This window comes from Pleurodeles waltl, chromosome 4_1 (genome assembly GCF_031143425.1).
Source record: "Pleurodeles waltl isolate 20211129_DDA chromosome 4_1, aPleWal1.hap1.20221129, whole genome shotgun sequence".
In the NCBI taxonomy this organism is placed as follows: Eukaryota; Metazoa; Chordata; class Amphibia; order Caudata; family Salamandridae; genus Pleurodeles; species Pleurodeles waltl.
Window position 1 is genome coordinate 606,925,930 of NC_090442.1, and position 20,505 is coordinate 606,946,434.

General features: G+C 46.4%; 1 protein-coding gene across 1 annotated transcript in view; it reads right to left on the reverse strand.

Moving 5' to 3' along the window:
• Positions 1 to 20,505, reverse strand: part of UTP20 (UTP20 small subunit processome component) — a 966,235-nt gene that overhangs the window by 46,944 nt on the left and 898,786 nt on the right. Inside the window, exon 57 of the mRNA XM_069229033.1 lies at positions 12,518 to 12,714. Coding sequence (XP_069085134.1) covers positions 12,518 to 12,714 — 197 coding nt within the window. The remainder of the gene's footprint in view (positions 1 to 12,517; positions 12,715 to 20,505) is intronic.

Here is a 20,505-nt window from a genome sequence, read left to right on the forward strand (position 1 = left end):
GTGCCAGCCACAGAAAACCGAATAAACGTCACTGAACAAGAGACTAAGAATGCTTACACATACAGCCTTTGCACTCAGAGGTGAGAAGGGTCTTCTCAGTTCGAAGTCAGCAAGTGTTTTTTTCTAGTGTGTGAGAGCCCTAGTCTACGGAACACACAATATTAGATGTCTAACAAAACACTAATTGCAACATTTCAGCTTGTTCCTATTCTCAAGAGCCAACTGCTTCTCTCCACACTCTGGGAACAGGTATACTTCCCACTTTCTCATGTCTAAGCAATGATCCATGCATGGCTATGTCTTTGAAGTTTTGCACCGGACAGACTGTTGCACACACTGACATCTTTAGTGGTAAACTCAGTATCAGTTGTCTTATACATAACAAACAACTATTCACTAAGTAACAAAAGGCATCTAGAAAAAACAGCTTTTGCAATGGAACAACACATAGCGTGCAAAACAAGTATGAAATGTGCAGGCTTTCAGGTGTAGAAGTCGACATGCAAAATGACATTATTATTAGGCTAACTTAAGTTATACAATATGTTAACTCAGGTACTGCTCATAATGGCTAAGTGCAGTCCCCTACTACAGATTATGTGATTAATATGCACACATTGTTTAGCAATGTAAAGTACTATTTTACTTACAAATGCATTAATTATGCAATTGAAAAATTCTCTCTCCCAACAGTGTTACAGTTAGGAAACAATCACAGCGGAACTAGTAAGGTTGGGAAAAATGCTAATTGCACTTACTCTAGACTACAGAGTGGTAAAACATATGCTCCCACAACCCTGTGAGATATGAATAACAGTGAAAGGCTCCACGAGCTACAGAATAGATGTGTGCAGTGAATGTGACAGCAATGGAATACATTGATTATAAGTTGGAATGGACAATCATTGATAATGAACCTTAATAACGTGTGTAAGGAAATGCCTCCTTGGCATGGTTGCCCCCTGACTTTTTGCCTTTGCTGATGCTATGTTTACAATTGAAAGTGTGCTGAGGCCTGCTAACCAGGCCCCAGCACCAGTGTTCTTTCCCTAAACCTGTACTTTTGTATCCACAATTGGCAGACCCTGGCATCCAGATAAGTCCCTTGTAACTGGTACTTCTAGTACCAAGGGCCCTGATGCCAAGGAAGGTCTCTAAGGGCTGCAGCATGTCTTATGCCACCCTGGAGACCTCTCACTCAGCACAGACACACTGCTTGCCAGCTTGTGTGTGCTAGTGAGGACAAAACGAGTAAGTCGACATGGCACTCCCCTCAGGGTGCCATGCCAGTCTCTCACTGCCTATGCAGTATAGGTAAGACACCCCTCTAGCAGGCCTTACAGCCCTAAGGCAGGGTGCACTATACCATAGGTGAGGGTACCAGTGCATGAGCATGGTACCCCTACAGTGTCTAAACAAAACCTTAGACATTGTAAGTGCAGGGTAGCCATAAGAGTATATGGTCTGGGAGTTTGTCAAACACGAACTCCACAGCACCATAAGGGCTACACTGAAAACTGGAAAGTTTGGTATCAAACTTCTCAGCACAATAAATGCACACTGATGCCAGTGTACATTTTATTGCAAAATACACCCCAGAGGGCACCTTAGAGGTGCCCCCTGAAACTTAACCGACTATCTGTGTAGGCTGACTAGTTCCAGCAGCCTGCCACACTAGAGACATGTTGCTGGCCCCATGGGGAGAGTGCCTTTGTCACTCTGAGGCCAGTAACAAAGCCTGCACTGGGTGGAGATGCTAACACCTCCCCCAGGCAGGAGCTGTAACACCTGGCGGTGAGCCTCAAAGGCTCACCCCTTTGTCACAGCACCGCAGGACACTCCAGCTAGTGGAGTTGCCCGCCCCCTCCGGCCCGGCCCCCACTTTTGGCAGCAAGGCCGGAGAAAATAATGAGAATAACAAGGAGGAGTCACTGGCCAGTCAGGACAGCCCCTAAGGTGTCCTGAGCTGAGGTGACTCTAACTTTTAGAAATCCTCCATCTTGCAGATGGAGGATTCCCCCAATAGGGTTAGGATTGTGACCCCCTCCCCTTGGGAGGAGGCACAAAGAGGGTGTACCCACCCTCAGGGCTAGTAGCCATTGGCTACTAACCCCCCAGACCTAAACACGCCCTTAAATTTAGTATTTAAGGGCTACCCTGAACCCTAGAAAATTAGATTCCTGCAACTACAAGAAGAAGGACTGCCTAGCTGAAAACCCCTGCAGAGGAAGACCAGAAGACGACAACTGCCTTGGCTCCAGAAACTCACCGGCCTGTCTCCTGCCTTCCAAAGATCCTGCTCCAGCGACGCCTTCCAAAGGGACCAGCGACCTCGACATCCTCTGAGGACTGCCCCTGCTTCGAAAAGACAAGAAACTCCCGAGGACAGCGGACCTGCTCCAAGAAAGGCTGCAACTTTGTTTCCAGCAGCCTTGAAAGAACCCTGCAAGCTCCCCGCAAGAAGCGTGAGACTTGCAACACTGCACCCGGCGACCCCGACTCGGCTGGTGGAGACCCAACACCTCAGGAGGGACCCCAGGACTACTCTGATACTGTGAGTACCAAAACCTGTCCCCCCTGAGCCCCCACAGCGCCGCCTGAAGAGGGAATCCCGAGGCTTCCCCTGACCGCGACTCTTTGAATCCTAAGTCCCGACGCCTGGGAGAGACCCTGCACCCGCAGCCCCCAGGACCTGAAGGACCGGACTTTCACTGGAGAAGTGACCCCCAGGAGTCCCTCTCCCTTGCCCAAGTGGAGGTTTCCCCGAGGAACCCCCCCCTTGCCTGCCTGCAGCGCTGAAGAGATCCCGAGATCTCTCATAGACTAACATTGCGAACCCGACGCTTGTTTCTACACTGCACCCGGCCGCCCCCGCGCCGCTGAGGGTGAAATTTCTGTGTGGGCTTGTGTCCCCCCCGGTGCCCTACAAAACCCCCCTGGTCTGCCCTCCGAAGACGCGGGTACTTACCTGCAAGCAGACCGGAACCGGGGCACCCCCTTCTCTCCATTCTAGCCTATGTGTTTTGGGCACCACTTTGAACTCTGCACCTGACCGGCCCTGAGCTGCTGGTGTGGTGACTTTGGGGTTGCTCTGAACCTCCAACGGTGGGCTACCTTGGACCAAGAACTGAACCCTGTAAGTGTCTTACTTACCTGGTAAAACTAACAAAAACTTACCTCCCCCAGGAACTGTGAAAATTGCACTAAGTGTCCACTTTTAAAACAGCTATTTGTCAATAACTTGTAAAGTATACATGCAATTCTTATGATTTAAAGTTCCTAAAGTACTTACCTGCAATACCTTTCAAATGAGATATTACATGTAGAATTGGAACCTGTGGTTCTTAAAATAAACTAAGAAAAGATATTTTTCTATAACAAAACCTATTGGCTGGATTTGTCTCTGAGTGTGTGTACCTCATTTATTGTCTATGTGTATGTACAACAAATGCTTAACACTACTCCTTGGATAAGCCTACTGCTCGACCACACTACCACAAAATAGAGCATTAGTATTATCTCTTTTTACCACTATTTTACCTCTAAGGGGAACCCTTGGACTCTGTGCATGCTATTCCTTAATTTGAAATAGCACATACAGAGCCAACTTCCTACATTGGTGGATCAGCGGTGGGGTACAAGACTTTGCATTTGCTGGACTACTCAGCCAATACCTGATCACACGACAAATTCCAAAATTGTCATTAGAAATTGATTTTTGCAATTTGAAAAGTTTTCTAAATTCTTAAAAGACCTGCTAGGGCCTTGTGTTAGATCCTGTTTAGCATTTCTTTTAGAGTTTAAAAGTTTGTAAAAGTTTGAATTAGATTCTAGAACCAGTTGTAGATTCTTAAAAAGTATTCCAACTTTTAGAAGCAAAATGTCTAGCACAGATGTGACTGTGGTGGAACTCGACACCACACCTTACCTCCATCTTAAGATGAGGGAGCTAAGGTCACTCTGTAAAATAAAGAAAATAACAATGGGCCCCAAACCTACCAAAATACAGCTCCAGGAGCTTTTGGCAGAGTTTGAAAAGGCCAACCCCTCTGAGGGTGGCAACTCAGAGGAAGAGGATAGTGACTTGGAGGAAAATTCCCCCCTACCAGTCCTATCTAGGGAGAACAGGGTCCCTCAAACCCTGACTCCAAAAATAATAGTCAGAGATGCTGGTTCCCTCACAGGAGAGACCAACACCTCTGAAATCACTGAGGATAACCCCAGTGAAGAGGAGATCCAGTTAGCCAGGATGGCCAAAAGATTGGCTTTGGAAAGACAGATCCTAGCCATAGAGAGGGAAAGACAAGAGATGGGCCTAGGACCCATCAATGGTGGCAGCAACATAAATAGGGTCAGAGATTCTCCTGACATGTTGAAAATCCCTAAAGGGATTGTAACTAAATATGAAGATGGTGATGACATCACCAAATGGTTCACAGCTTTTGAGAGGGCTTGTGTAACCAGAAAAGTGAACAGATCTCACTGGGGTGCTCTCCTTTGGGAAATGTTCACAGGAAAGTGTAGGGATAGACTCCTCACACTCTCTGGACAAGATGCAGAATCTTATGACCTCATGAAGGGTACCCTGATTGAGGGCTTTGGATTCTCCACTGAGGAGTATAGGATTAGATTCAGGGGGGCTCAAAAATCCTCGAGCCAGACCTGGGTTGACTTTGTAGACTACTCAGTAAAAACACTAGATGGTTGGATTCAAGGCAGTGGTGTAAGTAATTATGATGGGCTGTACAATTTATTTGTGAAAGAACACCTATTGAGTAATTGTTTCAATGATAAACTGCATCAGCATCTGGTAGACCTAGGACCAATTTCTCCCCAAGAATTGGGAAAGAAGGCGGACCATTGGGTCAAGACAAGGGTGTCCAAGACTTCAACAGGGGGTGACCAAAAGAAAGGGGTCACAAAGACTCCCCAGGGGAAGGGTGATGAGACAACCAAAACTAAAAATAGTAAAGAGTCTTCTACAGGCCCCCAAAAACCTGCACAGGAGGGTGGGCCCAGAGCCTCTTCACAAAACAATGGGTACAAGGGTAAAAACTTTGATCCCAAAAAGGCCTGGTGTCATAGCTGTAAACAGCATGGACACCAAACTGGAGACAAGGCCTGTCCCAAGAAAGGTTCCACTCCAAACCCCCATCCAGGTAACACTGGTATGGCTAGTCTCCAAGTGGGATCAACAGTGTGCCCAGAGCAAATCAGGGTCCACACTGAAGCTACTCTAGTTTCTGAGGGTGGGGTGGATTTAGCCACACTAGCTGTCTGGCCGCCTAACATGCAAAAATACAGACAGCAACTCTTAATTAATGGGACTAGAATAGAGGGCCTGAGGGATACAGGTGCCAGTGTCACCATGGTGACAGAGAAACTGGTTTCCCCTGGCCAATACCTGACTGGAAAAACGTACACAGTCACCAACGCTGACAATCAGAGAAAAGTACATCCCATGGCAATGGTTACTTTAGAATGGGGAGGGGTCAATGGCCTGAAACAGGTGGTGGTCTCCTCAAATATCCCAGTGGACTGTCTGCTTGGAAATGACCTGGAGTCCTCAGCATGGGCTGAGGTAGAACTAAAAACCCATGCAGCAATGCTGGGTATCCCTGAACTGGTGTGTGTGAAAACAAGAGCACAGTGCAAGGCACAGGGTGAACAAGTAGAGCTGGAGTCTGGAAGAATGGCCCAGCCTACCAAGAGGAAAGGAAGGTCAGTTGGGAAACCAACTGCAACACAGCAAAAGAAAGGGAACCTCTCTTCTCAGGAAGAAGTTCTGCCCTCTGAGGGAACTGAGCCTTTGGAGCTTGAACCTTATCAGGTTGAGCTCTTAGGCCCAGGGGGACCCTCAAGGGAGGAGCTGTGTAAGGGACAAGAAACCTGTCCCTCTCTTGAAGGCCTTAGGCAGCAAGCTGCTGAAGAGTCCAAGGGCAAGAAAAATGGAACACATAGGGTCTATTGGGAAGATGGACTCCTGTACAATGAGGCCAGAGACCCCAAACCTGGTGCCACTAGGAGAGTGGTAGTGCCTCAGCTGTTCAGAGAGTTCATCCTAACATTGGCCCATGACATTCCCCTTGCTGGACATTTGGGACAAACCAAGACGTGGGAGAGGCTAGTCAACCACTTCTACTGGCCCAATATGTCCAACATGGTTAAGGAGTTTTGCCTCTCCTGCCCCACCTGTCAAGCCAGTGGTAAGACAGGTGGGCACCCAAAGGCCCCCCTCATTCCACTTCCAGTGGTGGGGGTCCCCTTTGAAAGAGTGGGTGTGGACATAGTTGGTCCACTGGAACCTCCCACAGCCTCAGGAAATATGTATATCCTGGTAGTAGTGGATCATGCTACCAGGTATCCTGAAGCTATTCCCCTTAGGTCGACTACTGCCCCTGCAGTAGCCAAGGCCCTCATTGGTATCTTTACCAGAGTGGGTTTCCCTAAGGAGGTGGTGTCTGACAGAGGTACCAACTTCATGTCAGCATACCTAAAACACATGTGGAATGAGTGTGGAGTGACTTACAAATTCACTACACCATACCATCCACAAACTAATGGCTTAGTTGAGAGATTCAACAAGACATTAAAAGGCATGATCATGGGGCTCCCAGAAAAGCTCAAAAGGAGATGGGATGTCCTCTTGCCATGTCTGCTTTTCGCTTACAGAGAGGTGCCACAGAAGGGAGTAGGATTCTCACCCTTTGAACTTCTGTTTGGTCATCCTGTAAGGGGACCACTTGCTCTTGTTAAAGAAGGCTGGGAGAGACCTCTTCATGAGCCTAAACAAGACATAGTGGACTATGTACTTGGCCTTCGCTCTAGAATGGCAGAGTACATGGAAAAGGCAACCAAAAACCTTGAGGCCAGCCAACAGCTCCAGAAGTTTTGGTATGACCAAAAGGCTGCACTGGTTGAGTTCCAACCAGGACAGAAAGTCTGGGTTCTGGAGCCTGTGGCTCCCAGGGCACTCCAGGACAAATGGAGTGGCCCTTACCCAGTGCTAGAAAGGAAGAGTCAGGTCACCTACCTGGTGGACCTGGGCACAAGCAGGAGCCCCAAGAGGGTGATCCATGTGAACCGCCTTAAGCTCTTCCATGACAGGGCTGATGTAAATCTGTTGATGGTAACAGATGAGGATCAGGAGGCAGAGAGTGAACCTCTCCCTGATCTTCTGTCATCAGACCCAAAAGATGGCTCAGTAGATGGAGTGATCTACTCAGACACCCTCTCTGGCCAACAGCAAGCTGATTGTAGGAGAGTCCTACAACAGTTTCCTGAACTCTTCTCCTTAACCCCTGGTCAGACACACCTGTGTACCCATGATGTGGACACAGGAGACAGCATGCCTGTCAAGAACAAAATCTTTAGACAATCTGACCATGTTAAGGAAAGCATCAAGGTGGAAGTCCACAAGATGCTGGAATTGGGAGTAATTGAGCGCTCTGACAGCCCCTGGGCTAGCCCAGTGGTCTTAGTCCCCAAACCTCACACCAAAGATGGAAAGAAAGAGATGAGGTTTTGTGTGGACTACAGGGGGCTCAATTCTGTCACCAAGACAGATGCTCATCCAATTCCTAGAGCTGATGAGCTCATAGATAAATTAGGTGCTGCCAAATTCTTAAGTACCTTTGACTTGACAGCAGGGTACTGGCAAATAAAAATGGCACCTGGAGCAAAAGAGAAAACAGCATTCTCCACACCTGATGGGCATTATCAGTTTACTGTTATGCCCTTTGGTTTAAAGAATGCCCCTGCCACCTTCCAAAGGTTGGTGAATCAAGTCCTTGCTGGCTTGGAGTCCTTTAGCACAGCTTATCTTGATGATATTGCTGTCTTTAGCTCCACCTGGCAGGATCACCTGGTCCACCTGAAGAAGGTTTTGAAGGCTCTGCAATCTGCAGGCCTCTCTATCAAGGCATCCAAATGCCAGATAGGGCAGGGAACTGTGGTTTACTTGGGCCACCTTGTAGGTGGAGGCCAAGTTCAGCCACTCCAACCCAAGATCCAGACTATTCTGGACTGGGTAGCTCCAAAAACCCAGACTCAAGTCATGGCATTCCTTGGCTTGACTGGGTATTACAGGAGGTTTGTGGAGGGATATGGATCCATTGTGACAGCCCTCACTGAACTCACCTCCAAGAAAATGCCCAAGAAAGTGAACTGGACTGTGGAATGCCAACAGGCCTTTGACACCCTGAAACAAGCAATGTGCTCAGCACCAGTTCTAAAAGCTCCAGATTATTCTAAGCAGTTCATTGTGCAGACTGATGCCTCTGAACATGGGATAGGGGCAGTTCTGTCCCAAACAAATGATGATGGCCTTGACCAGCCTGTTGCTTTCATTAGCAGGAGGTTACTCCCCAGGGAGCAGCGTTGGAGTGCCATTGAGAGGGAGGCCTTTGCTGTGGTTTGGTCCCTGAAGAAGCTGAGACCATACCTCTTTGGGACTCACTTCCTAGTTCAAACTGACCACAGACCTCTCAAATGGCTGATGCAAATGAAAGGTGAAAATCCTAAACTGTTGAGGTGGTCCATCTCCCTACAGGGAATGGACTTTATAGTGGAACACAGACCTGGGACTGCCCATATGCCAATGCAGATGGCCTTTCCAGGTTCTTCCACTTAGAAAATGAAGACTCTCTTGGGAAAGGTTAGTCTCATCCTCTTTCGTTTGGGGGGGGGGTTGTGTAAGGAAATGCCTCCTTGGCATGGTTGCCCCCTGACTTTTTGCCTTTGCTGATGCTATGTTTACAATTGAAAGTGTGCTGAGGCCTGCTAACCAGGCCCCAGCACCAGTGTTCTTTCCCTAAACCTGTACTTTTGTATCCACAATTGGCAGACCCTGGCATCCAGATAAGTCCCTTGTAACTGGTACTTCTAGTACCAAGGGCCCTGATGCCAAGGAAGGTCTCTAAGGGCTGCAGCATGTCTTATGCCACCCTGGAGACCTCTCACTCAGCACAGACACACTGCTTGCCAGCTTGTGTGTGCTAGTGAGGACAAAACGAGTAAGTCGACATGGCACTCCCCTCAGGGTGCCATGCCAGTCTCTCACTGCCTATGCAGTATAGGTAAGACACCCCTCTAGCAGGCCTTACAGCCCTAAGGCAGGGTGCACTATACCATAGGTGAGGGTACCAGTGCATGAGCATGGTACCCCTACAGTGTCTAAACAAAACCTTAGACATTGTAAGTGCAGGGTAGCCATAAGAGTATATGGTCTGGGAGTTTGTCAAACACGAACTCCACAGCACCATAAGGGCTACACTGAAAACTGGAAAGTTTGGTATCAAACTTCTCAGCACAATAAATGCACACTGATGCCAGTGTACATTTTATTGCAAAATACACCCCAGAGGGCACCTTAGAGGTGCCCCCTGAAACTTAACCGACTATCTGTGTAGGCTGACTAGTTCCAGCAGCCTGCCACACTAGAGACATGTTGCTGGCCCCATGGGGAGAGTGCCTTTGTCACTCTGAGGCCAGTAACAAAGCCTGCACTGGGTGGAGATGCTAACACCTCCCCCAGGCAGGAGCTGTAACACCTGGCGGTGAGCCTCAAAGGCTCACCCCTTTGTCACAGCACCGCAGGACACTCCAGCTAGTGGAGTTGCCCGCCCCCTCCGGCCCGGCCCCCACTTTTGGCGGCAAGGCCGGAGAAAATAATGAGAATAACAAGGAGGAGTCACTGGCCAGTCAGGACAGCCCCTAAGGTGTCCTGAGCTGAGGTGACTCTAACTTTTAGAAATCCTCCATCTTGCAGATGGAGGATTCCCCCAATAGGGTTAGGATTGTGACCCCCTCCCCTTGGGAGGAGGCACAAAGAGGGTGTACCCACCCTCAGGGCTAGTAGCCATTGGCTACTAACCCCCCAGACCTAAACACGCCCTTAAATTTAGTATTTAAGGGCTACCCTGAACCCTAGAAAATTAGATTCCTGCAACTACAAGAAGAAGGACTGCCTAGCTGAAAACCCCTGCAGAGGAAGACCAGAAGACGACAACTGCCTTGGCTCCAGAAACTCACCGGCCTGTCTCCTGCCTTCCAAAGATCCTGCTCCAGCGACGCCTTCCAAAGGGACCAGCGACCTCGACATCCTCTGAGGACTGCCCCTGCTTCGAAAAGACAAGAAACTCCCGAGGACAGCGGACCTGCTCCAAGAAAGGCTGCAACTTTGTTTCCAGCAGCCTTGAAAGAACCCTGCAAGCTCCCCGCAAGAAGCGTGAGACTTGCAACACTGCACCCGGCGACCCCGACTCGGCTGGTGGAGACCCAACACCTCAGGAGGGACCCCAGGACTACTCTGATACTGTGAGTACCAAAACCTGTCCCCCCTGAGCCCCCACAGCGCCGCCTGAAGAGGGAATCCCGAGGCTTCCCCTGACCGCGACTCTTTGAATCCTAAGTCCCGACGCCTGGGAGAGACCCTGCACCCGCAGCCCCCAGGACCTGAAGGACCGGACTTTCACTGGAGAAGTGACCCCCAGGAGTCCCTCTCCCTTGCCCAAGTGGAGGTTTCCCCGAGGAACCCCCCCCTTGCCTGCCTGCAGCGCTGAAGAGATCCCGAGATCTCTCATAGACTAACATTGCGAACCCGACGCTTGTTTCTACACTGCACCCGGCCGCCCCCGCGCCGCTGAGGGTGAAATTTCTGTGTGGGCTTGTGTCCCCCCCGGTGCCCTACAAAACCCCCCTGGTCTGCCCTCCGAAGACGCGGGTACTTACCTGCAAGCAGACCGGAACCGGGGCACCCCCTTCTCTCCATTCTAGCCTATGTGTTTTGGGCACCACTTTGAACTCTGCACCTGACCGGCCCTGAGCTGCTGGTGTGGTGACTTTGGGGTTGCTCTGAACCTCCAACGGTGGGCTACCTTGGACCAAGAACTGAACCCTGTAAGTGTCTTACTTACCTGGTAAAACTAACAAAAACTTACCTCCCCCAGGAACTGTGAAAATTGCACTAAGTGTCCACTTTTAAAACAGCTATTTGTCAATAACTTGTAAAGTATACATGCAATTCTTATGATTTAAAGTTCCTAAAGTACTTACCTGCAATACCTTTCAAATGAGATATTACATGTAGAATTGGAACCTGTGGTTCTTAAAATAAACTAAGAAAAGATATTTTTCTATAACAAAACCTATTGGCTGGATTTGTCTCTGAGTGTGTGTACCTCATTTATTGTCTATGTGTATGTACAACAAATGCTTAACACTACTCCTTGGATAAGCCTACTGCTCGACCACACTACCACAAAATAGAGCATTAGTATTATCTCTTTTTACCACTATTTTACCTCTAAGGGGAACCCTTGGACTCTGTGCATGCTATTCCTTACTTTGAAATAGCACATACAGAGCCAACTTCCTACAACGTGCAAGTGTAAACTGTCACCTAAAAGAGGGAGGTTCTTTTACAAAAAAATACAAAAAAAAACTTCTGGTGACAAACATCATTGTAAATTCAGTAAACAGGGAGAAAATATAAATTTAATTTGAAGATTTAATCTGAATCTTTTCTCTGATGAGACATGGGACCATTGAACTGGCATACACATACAGACGAAGCACCATACACAAAGACATCAACGCAGTACTGTAATAGCATGCCATAAGGTACTCCTTTAGAGACAAACAACGGACTTAATTTGCTTTATAACTGGAAATCTACTTGGGAACTGAGGAGGGGGCTGAAAACTAAAGCTCTATTTTTTTTAGAAAGCATCCACAGTATAGGCTTAATGAAAGGATACCGCAATCTCGCATTCAGTGCTTTAAATTGAAAAATAGAAGTGTAGGTACTCTGTAATAGAGTACCTGATTGTTTCTGAGAAGTGCCGGTACTCTCCAATTAAATGTATTACGTTTTTCTGGAGATATGCTGGTACTCTCCCTCTCAAAATAAAAAAGTGCCGGTACTCAGTACCGGAGAGTACCGGCTCATTTAAAGCACTGCTCTCATTAATAACAAAAATATTTTATATTACAAACAAAGAAATGATGGCCCCCGTGCATCTTCTTGGCTTAAAAAACACACATATCCTTTATTTTCTGATGGCTACCTTTAACAGTGGTCAAGACATAGGCAGCAGCATAGCCTACTGCATCATAAGCTATTCTGGGAGCAGCAACTCAAAGTCCAAGATGTTTTTTTTTGATTTTTTTAAGTAAACATGAGAGCTGTCGTCACCAACTGTTAATCCAAAATGATTATTTATTATAGACACTGTTGCATGGAATTCGGTGTAGTTGATTGCAGTGCTCAGCACACTCCAATTAGTATTCGGGGCTAATTTTCGGAACAGTCTTAATAGCAAACAAATAATGTAGCATGTATGGGACTAGACTGGAAAAACAGAGGAGCAGTTGAACCAGAACACGTGTTAAAATAGGTCCTATCTTCCCAATTAGCTGAAGTGAAACACCAGTCTAAAACACAAATCTAATACGAACATAAGGGCTGAATTCCAGGAACGGACAAACACAATACGCACAAAAAATTCAATTATACCTTTTTGTCTAGGTTGTCTGCTAAGAATGAAGCTGCAGACGAATCGGACTGCTCTATCTTGATCTTGGAAGCACTTTGGGTTTGCCATTTACAAACAAGCTCTTCTGGTTTCTGACATGCAAACAACAAACCAAATATCTGGGTTGCGGTTAGCCACACCCAGCTGTGAGGATGCCACAAATGGGATTGGACATGACCTGTAATGACGAGAAAAACACTTTATGTGATGATTTTTGTTGAGCTCATCCACTTACAAATCAAACACTTAAACAGCAGTGTATCAACCACATAGCAAGTATATGAAATACTGCAAAAAGTTCCATTTACAGTGCTTGAGATTTAATTAAAAACATACTGCAAGATGCATTATCTCTTCTCGAAGCTACAATAAACAACGATGATCTTATGGCATACACTAGGTTAAAAAAAGGGGTGATATAAATCAGTTGTGGAAATGCGGCTCAACTCATTGGTGACTGAGGGGATTGCATTTATGTAGCATGGAAAAGGAAAGTCACAACCTATTCACGCTTCCTTATCAAATATGGCATAAAGCCCCCTGAAGAATGACAATGAATGCTTTGGTTATTTGTGGCTATCAAAATTGTCCTGGTATTTAAAATTCTGTAGTGAAAGCTGTGTCATGTTCGAATACCATTCGAATTAGTTCTATATTATAAAAAGATAATTTCAATCTCATGTTCCTTTGCCCCAACTATGGAGAAACATGATGGAGTGCTGAAGGTTTTTTTTTTTTTAAATAACCTTTTTCTTTATTAGGTTTTTTAAGATAACAACAATTAAAAATTGTGTACACTTCCTGATTCTATGAAATGCAGATGATGTTTAAATGTGCAACTTTAGGCCTATTATAACAATGAAAACAAATACAACAAATTACATCATCGGTAATAACCGTTAAGGATGAAACAGTTAACAATACTTTTATTTCTTTCACCTCTAGCTTTTTATAGGTCTACCGTGTCCCAAGCGGTTGGGTTTCATCTGGACAAGCTTTATTCCAGGCATTCGTGTTTAATGTGTTGTGTTGGAAACAACCTCTTTCTACTATATAAGGATTAGGATGTGCAAAGTTATTTTTAAGGCATACATTTTCCTGCTTTCCCTTCATCAATGTTACGTTTTTTTGTGCACTTCGAGACCAGAAAAGCTGTGTTTACACAGAATAGGGCTTGTCACGTTGATCAAAAGCCGCCCCTCCAGTTTCACCTTTTTCTTAGTAATAGCAGCGAGGAAATGTCAGCCATAACGACAAAATTTTGCCCCATGTAAAACTCCACGTCTGTCAAACTCTTTAGCTAACGCTTTTCCGGTTAAGAACCATCTTCAGAATTTATTCTCTTCCAGCTACTGAGAACTGCAGCCTAATCGACTTCCCTACTTGTGCAACCACATTCATCAACTTTTTTTTTTTTACTAGTTCTTCCCTTGGGCACCTTAGAGATGTTGGGGGCCCTGTGCCAAACATATTTTGGGGGCTCCTGTTCGTAACAGATCTGAATTTATGATCCAGTTCCTTCTCAATCTAGTTGGCCAGGTCACTGACAATGCACAGGCACACCTGCTCAACTTCTTATTTTGTTTCCATCTAATATTCATGTATAGTGATGTGTGCTTTCAATACTTGTAACACAGCAAATAACCTCTGACACACTCTCCCATTTCTCAATTGTGAGCTACTGTTTTGGTCTTAAAGAACCTTTTTTATGGATGCTGCATGAAACAAACCCAACTTTTCTCTGAAAATGTCAGCAACAGTCACTCACACATCACCCACAATAAAAAATAAATAACAAGAAAATTGTACTAAAACAATATAAGAAATGTTCAAGGTTATCAGGGCAAGACTCTCTGCAGTAAAAGGAAGTGCTTTAATTATATGCAGGGCCACTGGAGTTATGTGGCAGAGATGACCAACTTATGTGGCAAAAAAAAGTCCACTTATGCATTCACAACACTAATACCTCTAACTCAAGCAAATGTGAGGCCTACTGCAAGGAAAATATTTGTTTAGGGTTGAGTGCATAAGCGCTCCGTCCCAGTTGTAATCTCTCTTTGAGTTTTTAACTACGCCCATGTCACTTTCATTGATTTGTGGGCTTGCCTTTTAAAATCCGCTTCATTTAATTAGTGAAAGGCATGCATATGTCAAGCCTTTTCCGGTGTTTAGCCCTCCTTAAGTGCACAGGCCAACTACTGAAAACATACGAGGCTCCATGTTTTCAGCATGGTTTCCGGTCTACTTTTTAATTTTATTTTAACACGCAGTGCGATTGTGCTGGGTTTCACATAGCGCAACCACGCTAGTTTTTTTGGTTTTCAATTTCAGCGCGATCACGCTGCGTTTTACATAGCGCAATCGTGCTTGGTTTTTTTTTCCTTGTGATTTGTATGGCAAGTAAAGTCCAGTTTGGAGTTTACAACGCTAATAGCTCTAACTTCAGCAAATGCGAGACCTGTTGCATTGCAAATGCTTGTTTTTGGTACTGTAATCATTTGCAAATGATGGCATTCCTTCATCAGCTGTACTCTTTGCATTTATGTCCTTTCTCCATGCCTGCTGCCTCCTTCTGAGAGCGAGTAGGTGGTGACAAGTGCTGGTGACTTTGCAGCATGTTTGTCACTGTTCATTTGCACCTGTTGGTGTGGTTACAAAGGCTTATCAACAGACAGACAATGCAGATTACCAATTTTAAATCTTGCTTTTAGTGGCCTAGACACTCTTGAAAATCAGGATATTTCACCAACAGGCTGGTGGTGCTGAAACCGGGACAGTAGCACGTTTGATGCACAGTGCTTCATTGCCAACATATGCCTGTCACTGTTGCCATAAGTTCCTTGTCACTGTACGTGAACATCCATAGTACTGTGCTGGCATGTCGAAGCCACTGTGCTGGAATATCTGTGCATTGTACCTGAATGCCTCTGTGCCCTACTATAGTCGCCATAGTACATTGTTTTCCACCCAGAGTGCCAAAAGGCCAATATTTCTTCTTCACTGTACAGTAATATTCTGCTTTTCTGCTACTATGTACCTACTATGCCAGAATGTTTGCTCTGTGCTGGGATAAGAGAATCACTCTGACCCAATATTAACTTATTGCACAACGATTTACCAGGTGCTTATATTAAGGAGTTGTGTCCTTAAGGAACATCTTTTTTTACATTTACATCTGTGTTTTTCCATATTTATTTTTCCTTGTATTATTCGCAAATAAGCAAATTAACTTTTTGTCCAGTGGAAAAAATGAAGCTCCTATTAGTATATTTCCACATCTAATTAACTTATTAAGGTACACACACACACTTGGAGTCTGTATGGGCTTAGTGCGAGAAGTAACCATGGATAGTACCTTCATCCAAAAACATTAACATCGTAATATAGTCATGTGTATTTCTGCAGCTTTTTAAGATTCAAATGGAAATCACATCCCTTTCTCTTCTCTCCCTGTGCTGTCAGTGTGCACAACTTTTTACCATGGACAGACACTCCAAAGAGGATAAACTTTCTGTTTAAAAAAAATGTAAACAGCCTTTCCTACTACGATCTGCCTAGTCCCTTCCTACAGACTTCTCCCTCCTCCATCTCTCCTATTACTCAACCCATACCTCATCTTAACTCTAGGATCTCCCAATTTAACACTTTCTAGATTCTTTCCTCTTCTACCCATCCATTATTCTATTCAATCCAACTAACAGACTCAAATGTCTGTGTAGGAAGTTGGCTCTGTATGCACTATTTCAAAGTAAGGAATAGTATGCACAGAGTCCAAGGGTTCTTCTTAGAGCTAAGATAGTGGCAAAAAGAGATAATACTAATGCTCTATTTTGTGGTAGTGTGGTCGAGCAGTAGGCTTATTAAAGGAGTAGTGTTAAGCATTTGTTGTACATACACACAGGCAATAAATGAGGAACACACACTCAGAGACAATTCCAGGCCAATAGGTTTTTGTATAGAAAAATATATTTTCTTAGTTTATTTTAAGAACCAAAGGTTCAAATTCTACATGTAATATCTCATTTGAAAGGTATTGCAGGTAAGTACTTTAGGAACTTTGAATAATCACAATAGCATGTATACTTTTTACATAAAACACATATAGCTATTTCAAAAGTGGACACAGTGCAATTTTCAACAGTTCCTGGGGGAGGTAGGTTATTGTTAGTTCTTGCAGGTAAGTAAATCACCTACGGGGTTCAAATTGGGGTCCAAGGTAGCCCACCGTTGGGGGTTCAGAGCAACCCCAAAGTCACCACACCAGCAGCTCAGGGTCGGTCAGGTGCAGAGTTCAAAGTGGTGCCCAAAACACATAGGCTTCAATGGAGAAGGGGGTGCCCCGGTTCCAGTCTGCCAGCAGGTAAGTAGCCGCGTCTGGGCAGACCAGGGGGGTTTTGTAGGGCACCGGGGGGGACACAAGTCAGCACAAAAAGTACACCCTCAGCAGCACGGGGGCGGCCGGGTGCAGTGTGCAAACATACGTCGGGTTTTCAATAGGTTTCAATGAGAGACCAAGGGGTCTCTTCAGCGATGCAGGCAGGCAAGGGGGGGGCTCCTCGGGGTAGCCACCACCTGGGCAAGGAAGAGGGCCTCCTGGGGGTCACTCCTGCACTGGAGTTCCGATCCTTCAGGTCCTGGTGGCTGCGGGTGCAGGGTCTTTTCCAGGCGTCGGGATTTTAGAGTCAGGCAGTCGTGGTCAGGGGGAGCCTCGGGATTCCCTCTGCAGGCGTCGCTGTTGGGGCTCAGGGGGGACAACTCTGGTTACTCACAGTCTCGGAGTCGCCGGGGGGTCCTCCCTGTAGCGTTGTTTCTCCACCAGTCGAGTCGGGGTCGCCGGGTGCAGTGTTGCAAGTCTCACGCTTCTTGCGGGGATTGCAGGGGTCTTTAAATCTGCTCCTCTGGAAACAAAGTTGCAGTCTTTGTTGAACAGGGCCGCTGTTCTCGGGAGTTTCTTGGTCTTTTGGAAGCAGGGCAGTCCTCTGAGGATTCAGAGGTCGCTGGTCCTGGGGAAAGCGTCGCTGGAGCAGTTTTCTTCTGAAGGAGGGAGACAGGCCGGTAGGGCTGGGGCCAAAGCAGTTGGTGTCTCCGTCTTCTCTGCAGGGTTTTTCAGCTCAGCAGTCCTCTTCTTCGTAAGTTGCAGGAATCTGATTTCCTAGGTTCAGGGGAGCCCCTAAATACAGGATTTAGGGGTGTGTTTAGGTCAGGGAGGGCAGTAGCCAATGGCTACTAGCCCTGAGGGTGGCTACACCCTCTTTGTGCCTCCTCCCAAGGGGAGGGGGTCACATTCCTATCCCTATTGGGGGGATCCTCCATCTGCAAGATGGAGGATTCCTAAAAGTCAGAGTCACTTCAGCTCAGGTTGCCTTAGGGGCTGTCCTGACTGGCCAGTGACTCTTCCTTGTTTTTCTCATTATCTCCTCCGGCCTTGCCGCCAAAAGTGGGGCCGTGGCCGGAGGGGGCAGGCAACTCCACTAGCTGGAATGCCCTGTGGTGCTGGAACAAAGGGGGTGAGCCTTTGAGGCTCACCGCCAGGTGTTACAGCTCCTGCCTGGGGGAGGTGATAGCATCTCCACCCAGTGCAGGCTTTGTAACTAGCCACAGAGTGACAAAGGCACTCTCCCCATGTGGCCAGCAACATGTCTCGAGTGTGGCAGGCTGCTAAAACCAGTCAGCCTACACAGGTAGTTGGTTAAGGTTTCAGGGGGCACCTCTAAGGTGCCCTCTGGGGTGTATTTCACAATAAAATGTACACTGGCATCAGTGTGCATTTATTGTGCTGAGAAGTTTGATACCAAACTTCCCGGTTTTCAGTGCAGCCATTATGGTGCTGTGGAGTTCGTGTTTGACAGACTCCCAGACCATATACTCTTATGGCTACCCTGCACTTACAATGTCTAAGGTTTGGCTTAGACACTGTAGGGGCACAGTGCTCATGCACTGGTGCCCTCACCTATGGTATAGTGCACCCTGCCTTAGGGCTGTAAGGCCTGCTAGAGGGGTGACTTATCTATACTGCATAGGCAGTGTGAGGTTGGCATGGCACCCTGAGGGCAGTGCCATGTCGACTTACTCGTTTTGTCCTTACCAGCACACACAAGCTGGCAAGCAGTGTGTCTGTGCTGAGTGAGGGGTCCCCAGGGTGGCATAATATATGCTGCAGCCCTTAGAGACCTTCCCTGGCATCAGGGCCCTTGGTACCAGGGGTACCAGTTACAAGGGACTTACCTGGATGCCAGGGTGTGCCAATTGTGAAAACAAAAGTGCAGGTTAGGGAAAGAACACTGGTGCTGGGGCCTGGTTAGCAGGCCTCAGCACACTTTCAATTCAAAACATAGCATCAGCAAAGGCAAAAAGTCAGGGGGTAACCATGCCAGGGAGGCATTTCCTTACAGTCTGCCATTAAAATTAACTCATATGTCCCTATACTAATACCCCACTAATCCTTTTGGGTTCCGGAGTAGTGTCCTACTCGCCGAAAAGCACTTGGACGCCTCATCAGGAGCGGTAAGCGCTATATAAATACAATTATATTTTATGTATATAGAGAGGCTATTAATTTGAGGATAGTCACAATCCTTCACAAATCTCCACTTTCATAAAGTTCAGTGGCCATTATTGACAGCGGAGAAACACTGTCATTTTTAGTTGAATATATATTGCATTTATCTCAATTTCCTTCAGTACCAGGGAGATTAGATTTTGGTTTCTGAGACTTTCATTTATAAACACACTTCAGTCCTCTGTCAATCACATCTGCTCTGATATCATGAGTTATGATGATTATGATGTCACATCATACAGCAATACCTTCACTGGGTGAATATTCGTCAAATGACTATAAAGATGCATTTAAATTAAATCAGGGAACTGATGGAATATTGGTGAACCAAGTTTGCATTAGGTATTTACATTTCTGCAAAGTACTTTACTGGAGGTTTAAAGAGGCTTTAATTGAAACAGTGTAAGAGGAGATTCATTTCGTAGTAAGACATATTTCAAATGGCTATTGTCCAGGAACTTGGTAACATATTTGTACAACTAAAAACACACCAGTTTTTAGGTCGAGCATAAGCGTATGACCTCTTGTATACTTTTAAGTATACTTCTTCTGTGGACTTCCAGCTATTTCAATTGTTAGTTTCAGTGTCATTTAAAAATCCTTGCTTGCTAGTGGTCAGTCATGCCCCTTCGTTCCTCCTTCTGTGTGGGAGTACGGAGCAACTACTGTATAAATATGCTTTGTCCTGATTATCTGGTCTGTAGGGCAATTATTTTTTTTTTTTTTTAAACTTTGTTTCCTGTCCAGGGAAGCTTCCCTTTTCATTTGCAGAGCATTCTTCCTCTGAGCTTAGCTGTAAATAAGGCTATAAATCAGCTGTTATCTTGGTCACGTTCGGTCTTTGAGGGCTCTGCGCACCCTCTCTCAGCTGCCCGGCTCCCGCCCTTACGTGGTTTGGATTTTCTTTACCGAGTGTGCCTGCCTGTGTGCTGAGAGCAAGGGAGGAGGATTGCTTGTAATTGCTTATAGCCTAGGCACCCAGCTCTACCAGGGGCTCTGCAATCTTTAGAGACAGTGGCCACTTTTGCTCCATACTGGGACCCCACTCACAGCGCCATCAGTGCACCGCAGTTCACACACTCCAAGCTCTCAGCCGTGCCAGTACCAGGAACCCCACACACGCCGTCTGTCAGAGCACCTCAGTTCTTGCAGTCAGTACACTCTGCTGCTCCAGTACTGCGGCCTCGGACACAGCTCCATCACTGCACTGCAGATCACACACTCCAAGCCCTTAGCTGTGCCAGGAACCCCACATAAGCTGCCTGCCACAGCACCTCAGTTCTTGCAATCAGTGCACTCTGCTGCTCCAGTACTGGGACCCCCAGGTGCAGCTCCATCAGTGCACCGCAGTTCACACACTCAAAGGCCTCAGCAGTGCCAGTGCCAGGAACCCTATGCACGCCGTCTGCC